Here is an 11,451-nt window from a genome sequence, read left to right as displayed (position 1 = left end):
CTCCATAAGATTGGGTCCTTAATCCACGAACTATTGGAACTCATTTACAAAGCTTTTCTTAAACATTACATGACTATTAGGACTACTAGGACTATTGTTATTTCTGTCCTATGTTTTTCTTCCATCTCAATCCTCTTCTCTGTTTCTCTCCTCGGTTCATCTGTAATTCCTCCTGTGCACCAAGACCTAATTCCCAGCCCCTCTTGTGGTTTTCACTCTCACCACATCATATTATACAATGATCAATTGTGAAATAGTTAATGAAGATGTAAAATCTCATAGATAAGATTTAAAATTAACACTTCAATGTCATTAAAAGGGGTTGGGGTCATTCACACCACTCATTGCCTTTGTGTTAGGCTACCTGTTGTCTCAGAAAGACCATTCTGAATCAGTTACACTCAGTTCTCCTTTGGATGACTGACATTAAGTACTCCTGAGGGAATTCTGTGCCAAAAAAATAAATAAATATTCTGCAAACAAAATGTTTTAAAATGCTGTAAATTTTAATTGTCAATAAATGTGGAGGTTCCAGCATGGCAGTGGGAAGCACAGGACACTGGCTGTATGGAAGTGGGAGATCACCTTGCAGCTCCCCCGGACACAGAGTCAGTGATGAAGCTGCACCCAACCCTGACACAGCGCAAGGGCTGGGCCTGCCCCAGAAACACCCCCAAGGCCGTGCTCCTCTGCACCAGGTGCACTAGGTATGAGCAGGCAGGCTCAGCCCAGAAGGATCCAAGTATGGAGGGGCTTGGTTTGGGGTGAGAGGGTTCTGGGTGGGGTAATCTGGGTGTGGGTGGCTCAATGGCGGACCAGATGTGCGGGGGGATCTGGATGCACAGGGGCTCATTGGGGGCATCGGCGCCAACTCCATGGGTGCTCCGGGGCAGCCCCCTATCAGCTCCCCCCGCTCCCCCCAGCACCTCCCGCCTACTGGTGGGCCTTGCTGATCAGTGCCTCCCCCTCCCTCCCTGCGTCTGTCATCTGTTTCAGGGTGTGCAGGAGGCTCTGGGAGGGAGGAGTGAGGTCAGGGTGTTCTCAGGGGAAAGGGGGAAGAGGTGGGGCATGGGTGGTGCCTTGGGGGAGAAGAGGTGGAGTGGGGGCGGGGCCTGGGGTAGAGCCATTGGAAAGTCGGTGCCTGTGGTTGGGGGGGTTCCAGGGGCAGGGGCAATAGGACTTTGTCAGGGTGGGGGTCCCGGTGAAGGTGGTTGGGGCTCAGAAAGGGGGGTCTGGGTGTGGGGGGATGGGGCTCAGCGGAGGGGTCTGGGTGCTGAAGGAGTGGGACTTGATGGGGTGGGGGCCAAATGCAGCTGGTTGGGGTTTAGTGGGGTGGGGGTCTGGTTGCAGGGGGCTCATAGGGATGGTCCAGGTGTGGGGTGGGTGGGGCTTGTCATGATGGGGGTTTGAATGTGGGGGGCTCAGTAGGGGGTGGTCTGGGTGCAGGGTAGGGGTCTGAATGCAGGGGAGGGGCTCAGCGGGGAGGGTCCCAGTGCAGGGGGTGAGGCTAGGCTGGGTGTTGGTTCAAATGTGGGGGGCTCTGTGTGCAGGGGTTGAGGCTCAGCAGGTGGATCTGGTGCTGGGGGGTGTCGGATGTTGGGGGTGAGGCAGCAGGATTGGGGGTGCAGGTGCGGGGGGCTTGGAGGGGTTCTGGATGCGGGGGGAGTGAGGCTTGGTGGGGAGTTCTGGGTATGGGGGGGTTCAGATGCACAGGGGTTGGGCGGACAGGGATATTAGGATGTGGTGGAAGGGGGTTTACAGAGTTTCCTGCAGCCGGGAAGGTTTTTGGGGATGGGTCTGACCAGCCCCAGCCTCACCTTGCTGGGGAAGAGGGAGTCCCATCCTCCACTGCCCAGCTGGGACTAGCAGCTGAGCCTGGCGCAGGGTAGGAGCCACCGGCTGGGGTGTCCCCAGCACTGCAGTGATTTACCTCTCCACTGGCTGCTCTGGGTTCCCAAAACAAGGTGCCCGCATTGCTGCAGAGGGGTGCATGACTGCTCTTGCCTCCCTTTGCTTCTTCATCAGAAAGTCATTTTTGTGCAAGGAAGCAAAGAAATCTGTGGGGGACATGAATTCTTCATTAACATAGTGGCACAGAATTCCCCCAGGAGTAATTAAGGCATCAAACTTTTTTTTTTTAATGAAAGCTTATACTTGACCTACACTTAAAATTTAGGTCAACATAGCTACATCAGTCAGTGATGTGAAAACTCTACCACCTTGGCTGACATAACTGTTGATCTAACGCCAGTATAGATGCAGCTATGTCAGTGGAATAATGCTTCTGTTGGTCTTGCTACTATTGCTTGGGGAAATGGTATTGCTACAACAATGGAAAATCCCCTTTTAGCAGTGTAGGCTGTGTCTGTTTTACGGGGTTATGCTGGCATAGCTACAGCACTGCAGCTATGTCAATATAGTCCCTGTAGAGTAGACATACACTTAGGGCTTGTCTTCACTACTGGGTTAAGTAGACGTAAGTTATGCTACTTAAGTTATAAGAAAAGGAGTACTTGTGGCACCTTAGAGACTAACCAATTTATTTGAGCATAAGCTTTCGTGAGCTACAGCTCACTTCATCGGATGCATATGCTCAAATAAATTGGTTAGTCTCTAAGGTGCCACAAGTACTCCTTTTCTTTTTGTGAATACAGACTAACACGGCTGTTACTCTGAAACCTGTACTTAAGTTATGTAGCTTAGGTCGACTTACCCTGGTATCTTCACTGTGCTGCATTGACGGGAGACGTTCTCTGGTCGACTTACCTTACTCTTCTCGGGGAGCTGGAGTACTGGAGTCGATTGAAGAGTGTTCTGCTGTCAATGTAGTGGGTCTTCACTAGACCCGCTAAATCGACACCCGCTGCATCGATTGCAGCAACATTGATCTCCCCAGTAGTGAAGACACGCCCATAGGCCAGTGGTTCTCAACCTATATACCATTATGGACTGCATATATGGCCCACAGTGCGTTATGTGGGCCGCATCCAATACTACCTCTATGGCCCTGAGGATGTCACATGGGCTGCAGCTTTGTGCTGATTGTGCTGCAGGTTGAGAACCAGTGCCCTATGTCCTGTTTATGCTGGAGAGCTTACAGCTGTGCTGCTGTAAGATCTCCCATATAGCCGCTCTATACTGACAGGAGAGAGCTCTCCCATTGACATAATTAAACTGCCCCCATCAAGAGTGTCTTCAGCCAACATAGTGCTTTCTACACTGGTGCTTCTGTCGGTGTAACTTACGTCATTCAGCATGTGTTTTTTTCATACCCCTGAGCGACATAAGTTATACTGACAAAAGTGCTAGTGTAGACATAGCCTATGAGCCTTCAGAATTTGAATGGGCTACATAAATACATAAAGTGGGCTAGATCTTGCCTGTGGACTAGGTGTTTGACACCTCATTACTAAAATATATATTACAAATAAGTGTCCCTGTGCTCTCGGGGGAAAAGTTTAGCTGACTAGAACTGAACTAAAGGATTCCCATTTCACTGATGTAGTACACTAAAATATCTTATTATGGCTCAGTTTTGCAGAAATAAAATTAGAAGAGGAGTTTCTGGTGGGGGGAGAGGAATAATTTGTTTGCCTGTGAAAGGCTGCTAAAATTGAAGATTGCATCAATAATGGAAGTCATTGGGCCAGAGAGCAAGAACGGTTCTACGGTCCAGTGGTTAAAGCATCTATTTGGGAGGAGGAAGACCTAGGAGCCAATTCATCTGCTCCAATCACTCTTTCATTATCTAGTAACTGTAGAACAACTTCAACAGGAGAGATGGAGGGAACCCTTTCCCCATCAGAATATCCCATAGCTCAGTGGTTAGAGTTAGACCTTGCCCTGTTCAAATCCTCTTCCCCCTCCCCGTTGTCGGAGGGAGGAACTGAACCTGAGTCTTCCACATCCCAGATTAGTGCTCTAATCAATGGGCTAAAAGTTGTAAGGTGGATGCCATTATCACCTGTTCCTCCTTTGGCTCTTTGGGTGGTGTGGGATGCCTAACTTATTACATGAAAGGCCTTAGGTGCCTAAGCCATCTGGCTCCAAGAGAGGGAGTCCCATTTGTGGATCACTGAGCAGCAATATACACCTATCTCGGGGTGGGGGTAGTTAGAATCCCCCCTCTGCATCTCCCATTGGCTTGCTTAAGTGACTTCACACCTAAATGGATGGGGCCTTAGTCCCTGCTGCCGCTGTTCAGAATATACACTCCTGCATAACTGCAGTGTTTTCAGGTCTCTGAAGCAATTGCTTCTGTTGCTCTCTCAGGTTTTTGGGGTGGTAGGGATTGGAAGTGTTGCTATCACCCTCTTGGCTCTATGGGGTGGAATGTGTATGGGGGTGATGCTGAGGCGTTTAGGGAAAGCGCTGCATGACAGTCACTCTCTGGAGGAGAAAGGGGTGCTGCCTTCACAGGTCGCTGAGTGTGTGACATGAGTTAGGCCATGCCCCTGCTGCTGGACATTGCGCTGAGGTGCATCCATTAACGCTGTTATACCAGTAAAATAAAAACTAGCAGGATCTTATTAAATGGGAAAAGGCAAAATGCCACATTTATCGTGAATCCAGAAAGAATCATAGTAAGCAGTTAATTATAGCTATAACATTCCATTCAATTTCATATTTATACACACACACACACGTGTTCTGCAAGGTTGTTATCTTAGTCACCAGCCTTAGAGTTGTTCATGCCAAGCCACTGGCCAGGTGGCCTTGTCAGATGCTCATTGAAGTTGGTTTGCAGAATCAGACCCCAAAGTTCTCACTTTCTAGAGTCCATTTTGATAGGAATTTCTTCCTATGCCAGTCTATGGGAATTGCTTCATCATGCTGTTGCTGAATCAGTCAGCAGATGGCAGATTCTTGATGGCTCTGTGCTGCCAGATGTTATCTTGTTCTTTGGTTCTCCCATCCTTGAGGCTGTTGGGTGGATTCCAGTCTGCCCTCCGGGGGTCCTCTGGTTATTTCCACTTGACGCCTTCTTTGGATGATGGACACTGGATTCTTAGGCTGGCACCTCCCTGATCATTCAGTTATTATCCACACCAAGCATCCATCCACATACATCCTCTGTCTCTATTTTAATCACAATTGTTAACAAAGCGAGATGAATACAACAAAAGGGTGGGGAGTCTCTGGGTGCTGTTTCTGTTGTTACAGAGTATTGCTTTGAGTCTCTCTCTGTGTGAGTAGTTGTTGTTACAAAGAATTGCTTTGAGAACAGATTCTGTCTTAGGATGTACTAACACAATTAGCAGCTTGCAAGTTTCATACAGAGAGGGAGAGAAACAGTACCAAAAACCAAGAGACCTCTTATTTAGTAATACCCTGGAATTTAAACTATGGGGAATCAAACTCATTTGTGATTTTAATACAGAACATCTTTAATATGATCCAACAACGCTGCCTGATAGATCATGGAGTTTAAATCAAGTGTTTTATTGACTCCCTCCGGCTGAGAGAGAGAGACGCACCCCGAACTTGAGGCTAGAGGCTGCGGTGACTGCTGCCGCCGGCGCAGGCAGAAAGGCTGAGGCGGCTGGGTGGACGGGCGGACGCTAAGACCCAGGGGGACGCGTCACTTTTAGGGCCAGCCTGCAAATTCGGCGTGAGTGACTCAGTCCGCTCAGCGCACGCAAGGCAGGCGGCAGTGGCCGGGGCTAGGAGCAGGTCCGTGCCGCTCGCCTGGGCCAGCTGCAGCTCTATCGGGGCGGCGGCGGGGGGAGGAGGAGGAGGAGGAGGCGGCGGCGGCGGCGGCGGCGGCCGCAGCAGCGCGCGCGCGGGTCCGCCGTTCGGTGTGTGCGCGCGCGCGCTGGGGCGAGAACGGGCCGCGCTCCGGGCGCAGCCTACCCTGCGCTCAGGCCTGTAGCGCTAGTAACCGCGGCCGCCTGTTGTCTGTTTTGCAGCGACCCAAGATGGAGTATGAGTGGAAACCCGACGAGCAGGGGCTCCAGCAGATCCTGCAGCTGCTCAAGGAGTCGCAGTCCCCGGACACCACCACGCAGAGAGCTGTGCAACAAGTATCCTTGGCCCGGTCCGGGTCCCCGGGGCCTACTGCGGAGCCGGGGCCGGGGTCGCTGCCTGCCGCGCGGAGGCCGAGCCACTCAGGCGCAGTTCGCGCTTTCCACGGGTTCCGGCTCCGCTTCTTCTTCGGTCCCGCGGGGGAAGGACGGACAGGGGCTTCCCGGGTTTGGGGAGCCGGGGTGTGAGGGGCGCGGCGAAGCTCCCGGGGAAGGGGAGAGGGAGCGGTAGTTTCTCCGGGTTTCAGGCCGCACTCGATGAGGAGGGAGCCGCCAGCAAGCTGGGGGGCGCTGTTGGCCCAACCCCCCACTGCGCTGAGGTAGGCGGCAGTGGCGCGGGGTTTGAACCGCCGAGGGAACCCGTGGGCGGTAATGTTACTCGCCTCCCCCTTCTGGCCCCCGGCCCGAGCACCTGTTGCAAGCCGGGAGCTAAGTGGAGCTTTTCTTTTTAAAGCCTTGGCCGGGCCATGCCGCTCTGGGTGTCTCCCACTTTCCCGGGTTATCCCACGCTGGGCCTCTGCCAGCCCCCAGCTGCAGCAGCACGGAGCTCGCCTTCCTGAAGGGCTCCCTACGGCCGTGCACAGGCCTCTTTCCATAGAGGGTGTGGGTGGATCCCGCCAACAGGGCTGGGGGCAGGCTTGACACAGGGTTTCTAGTTGAGAAATGCTGCTCCACCCCCAGCCCTGCCTGGCGGGGCTAAACTCTGTGATGTCTCTAGTTCGCTCTTTTCTCGGGAGTCAGCCATGGAAGAAGGGAGGAGGCTCATTTAGCAGGGCATGTGGTACCAGCACCTCTGTCAGAGTGCCCCCATCTTTTGTGTATGCCTGGTGGATCTGGGGGAGTGGGGCCTTTTTTCATGTCCTAGTGCTTTCATAGATAATGGAACAAGCATAATCTGGTGGCGGTAGTCACTGGCAAGCATATTTTTATTGGCCTCTTCAATCTATGGATGAAAGTTCAGGTTTTCCACATTGTGAAAACAGTACTTTGTTTGCAAGGAAGGCTTTTGAAAGAGTTAATTGTTATATGGTAAACCAGAGAAGGTCACCTGCCAAGGGAAAATTGATTTTTTTGTTTGTTTCTTTGATACTTTAAAAAGACAAAAACACAAAAAAACCCAACCAAGTACTTTTTGCATTGCTTCTGTTTTTATATTAGCAGTTCTGATTTTGTGCACTCTGAAAGTTTCCAATGACTGTAGAAGTGGAGTGATTATTCAGACCAGCTAAACCTTGGGCAGGAAAATGTCTTTGTTAAGATTCATCATCCCCTTCTTCTTTCATGAAGATACAAAATACTGAGATATGTAGGAAGTCTTTCAGAAAAAAACAGGTAGACATACGTGACATTCTTGATACTTTCAAGGTATTAGATTTAACGCCCACTCTCCGCATTCTTTCTCCCCACTCCAAAAAAACTGGTTACTTTAAGGCTTTTTGGTCAAATTAAGAGTACTTCTAATTTTATTTATAAATTAAATGTAGTTTATTTCAGGTGCTGTGCTCCTTTGTGAGCTCCTGTGATTTTTATAAATAAGGCTAAGATTTTTGTCATGGATATTTTTAGTAAAAGTCATGGGCAATAAAGAAAAATTCACAGAAGCCCGTGACCTGTTGATAACTTTTACTAAAAATATCTGTGACAAAATGGGGAGCTTGTCTGGAGGGGTCCCCCTGCCGCCTGTGTCAGCTGGGCAGCTGCAGGGGTCCGCCCGTGGCGGCTGGGAGCTCCAGGGTCCCTCCACCTCTATCTGCTGTGGGCGGCAAGGGAACCTGTAGCTCCCACCACCAGGGCTGAGGTCAGAGTGACTTCTGTGACCTCCATGAAAAAATTGTAGCCTTATTTATAACCATTTTTCCATTTTAAGATGTTTCATTTCTCGCCTTTTGCTCTGTGAAAGATCTATACACAAATGGGAAACTGAGTGTGCATTTGATAGTATAAATAGCATAGCATATTTGATAGCATTCTGAGTATAAAGTAAATGCCCAAATTTAAAATAGAGACTTTTAAAACTTTCAGTTACAGTAATCATGTTAGTTGTAACAATAAATTTTAAATGGTGGTTTTTAAGTTGTCTCCTTGATTAAATAAGGTATTTTTAGATTATTAAAGGGATACTATCTTGTTCAACTTGTCTCAATTTCTAAATTAGTTAAAAAAAAAAAAAACAACACAAAAAACCCCCTCCTAAATTAGTAAAAAAACAATAACCCTCCCCAAATAAGTCTGATCGCATATACCTATAAACTTAAATTTCTTTTGCAGTGATCTTAAACAGTTGTGTTGGTGAGTGGTGTCTTGAAAATTGAAATGATTAGAAGCTGACTAAACAAAAGTGAAAGTAGCTTGTGTAATTTCATCAAGGTGAGAAATGCTAAGCAAATAGCATAAATAGTGATAAGTAAATTGTAATTTTAACTACCAAAGATATTAATGCAGTCTTAAGATGACTGCATCCCATATTTTTAACTTTTTGTCATTTTAAATGTTTGATGAAGGATATTTAATCAAAGGGAGCTTTCATATGCTGAATGCTCCCAATAGGAAGGGAAAGGAAATATCTAATGTATAACTTATTTTAATTTTTTTTTTCCATTTAGGTTTCATTTCTTTTCATTCAGTTTGCTTAAAATGGAATTAATAGCTGTCTGGTGTGCTGTGACACTCCAGCATATGCCATACATTAAAGATGTACTCTGCTGGTGTTGGCCCTAGTAAGTGGTGGCTTTTTACAGTTTTTATTATATGATGCAATTTTGTAAAAACCTCTTTTAATATAACTTGCGGAACAGTGCTATATAATAAAAATGCCACTCGATAACATTTATGGGCCTGCTTCAGCAAGTCGCTGAGATTGCTGTCCTATCGCACCATGGTGCTTAATAAAGTGTTCCAGTGGCGCATGAACCAGCTGCTACAAACTTAAGGCACTTTAAATTGATTTTTGTTTTCTTATTAATATGGGCTGATTACCCTTGTTGTTCTTGTGTTGGGCATTCAAACACATGTAATTAAACACAGGTCATATTAAATGTTAAAATTTCTTTTAATATGAAGGTAGTAGTAGGCTTGAAAGGCTTATTTGATGCAGGGTCATATTATATACCCTGCAATAAAACTTGAAAGGAGTGGGAGGACCCAAGAATCTGACAGTGTTGCCAACTTAGCTACTTTGTCACTAGGTTTAGTGACTTTTTGGTTTCCCTAGTGAGAAAATAAGTGTCAAAGTGACCAGTGACAAATCTAGCTACTTTCACTGCCAATTACGGTGATATTCAGAGAAAGAAGTCACCAATATGTGTAGTCACAAAATCATTCACAAGCAGCTCAGTAGTGTTAATAAAATCCATTCCATGCTCCTCTTACTACATTCTGTTGTACACCAAGTCAATGACATTATGTCCCAATTGAGCATGTCCTCAGAAGGAATCACATTCCAGGGCTTCATGCGCTGAGATCACTATAATCTGCAGCGGAGGAAAAGAAGTTTGTGGAGGCTAATTAAATACTTTGCTGAAGCCAGGTGCACTTTGGAGAGAGCAGCATAATAGCCAGGGCTTGTTTTTACCCAAATGTGTTGGTTCTTGCTGCTCCGTAGTAGGTAGCACACCCTGTGATGCAGGGAAAGATGGCTAATGAAGTGGGCTGGGCAGGGGAGGCAGGTTAGCCAGCGAGGAGAGCTGCATGGATGGAAGATGGGGTGGGATGAGACAGGACCGTGTGCCCCAATAGGGCAGGGGAGTGGTCACCTTTCCTCCAGGGATGAAACCCTCACTACAGGATCAGAGGTGGAGGTAGCTTGATTTTGCTTCCCCTTTACACCTTCCTCTGGCTTGGCTTGGGGTTAGCTGCCCTACTGTTCTCAGAAATTAAACCCTGGAAGTGGGGGGAAGAGGCCCTGCTATCTGATTTTTGTTTTTAAAACTACTTTCTTGGCTCCCTGCAGTTCTGAGCTGAGGTCAGGCGAATGCCCTCTTATCGCTGGCTCTGGGCCCTCCCTTTCACTAACCTGTTGGCTCAAATCCAGGCTGGCAAGAAAGGGAGGCTCAGCTGAAATTAACCAACCCCAGCCAACCTGGCTGCCCTGTACAGAGCATCCTTCCCAATGAGCAGGGGGCTGCAGTTTCCTTCCTAATGAGCAGTGGGTGCCCTCATGATGATGACAGTGTACTGGTGTAGTTGCTTCTGGTGTGCAACAGAATGTAGTAAGAAGAGAGCATGGAATGTATTTTATTAACACTATTGAGGTGCTTGTGAATGATTTTGTGACTCTACTCGCCTGTGTGTGTATGTATATGTATATAAAATTCTCTGGAAATTTTGTTCAGTGACATTTTGACTCCTTTTGAGTGCTTAAACAGTTACATCTAGTGACTTTTCAGGGTTTGTCTGGTGACTTCCTGCTATGTGAAGTTAGCAACAGTCTCAAAGAGTGAATGAGGAATAAGCTGTTAAAGCTGGCAAATCCTGTGGATCCTAGGCCAGTAGCTTCAGTGTTGTTGTGGGGTTTCCACTTAGAACACCTCTTCTGGTTCTCCTTCCTGCTGTGCTTGCTCTATACTTTTTCCTTTTTTGCAGGGGAAACGATGCAGAGGTAATAGCAAGCTTTGACTCCAGTTGATTTTTGTGGTGTGTTTTTTCTGTAGGTTTAAAAGGGGAATGTCTCAAAATGTCTGCATCCCAACATACTTCTTAGTCTGTGCTTGCACTGCATTGTAAGGTGTGCTGTGTAGCTGCTCTTTATTGCTGGGAGAGAGCTCCACCTCCAAGGAGGGGCGGGAGCTTTGTGGCCGGCACAGTTGCCGGCAATGAAGTGCTGTTCACATTGGTGCTTGTCATTGTTAAAACTTGTCGCTCAGGGGTGTATGTGTTTTTTCACACCCCTGAGCAACAAAAGTGTTAACAATGAAAGTGCCATTGTAGACAAAGCCTAAGTCATGCTAGTCTTGACTACAATTATTTGGCTCTTGGGGAGGGTTCACCGTCTTCCAAAGATGTGTAGAACATGCCATATTGATTCTGTTATTCCAACCCTGTTTTTTTTTTTTTTTTTTAACCAAAGAGGCTTTTCCACCATAGTTCATACTCTCTTTCACAGCAAAGGAGAGAGAAGGGCTTTAGTAGCCCAATATATAAAGCTTTTATTTTTGAACGGAGTCATTACCTGATACAAACTATGGATATTTTTGGTAATTTCTTATTTGAAACTCTAGTTATTCTGTTTCTGAATATGACAACGTTAGGTAACAGTTGCCTGTTAAGCAGCTAATCTTGATCATTTAGAAATTTTGTTGCGTAATTGTTTGTTTTTTTAATATATAATTTAAATACAGGAGTTAACAGCATGGTGGTGTTGCACACTTGTAGCTTCAGATATTTAAGTACTATTGGCGAGTTAACCAGGGCATGGAAATAAAAGGATTTA

General features: G+C 47.2%; 1 protein-coding gene across 4 annotated transcripts in view; it reads left to right on the top strand.

Moving 5' to 3' along the window:
* The first annotated feature begins 5,599 nt into the window (after nt 1-5,599).
* TNPO1 (transportin 1) overlaps nt 5,600-11,451 on the top strand; it is a 129,810-nt gene continuing 123,958 nt past the window's right edge. For 3 of the 4 annotated variants that reach the window (XR_013346143.1, XM_077817081.1, XM_077817083.1), the window contains exons 1-2: nt 5,600-5,673; nt 5,910-6,023. Coding sequence is in view for 3 of the 4 variants with exons in the window: in XM_077817081.1 (XP_077673207.1) it covers nt 5,919-6,023 (105 nt within the window). In the remaining variant the exon portion in view is untranslated. Of the gene's footprint in view, nt 5,674-5,909; nt 6,024-8,678; nt 8,741-11,451 lie in introns of those variants that run through there. The other variant, XM_077817082.1, reaches the window with a different exon arrangement.

Source organism: Eretmochelys imbricata, chromosome 5 (assembly GCF_965152235.1).
Source record: "Eretmochelys imbricata isolate rEreImb1 chromosome 5, rEreImb1.hap1, whole genome shotgun sequence".
Classification (NCBI taxonomy): Eukaryota; Metazoa; Chordata; order Testudines; family Cheloniidae; genus Eretmochelys; species Eretmochelys imbricata.
This window is presented reverse-complemented; position numbering and strand designations above follow the sequence as displayed.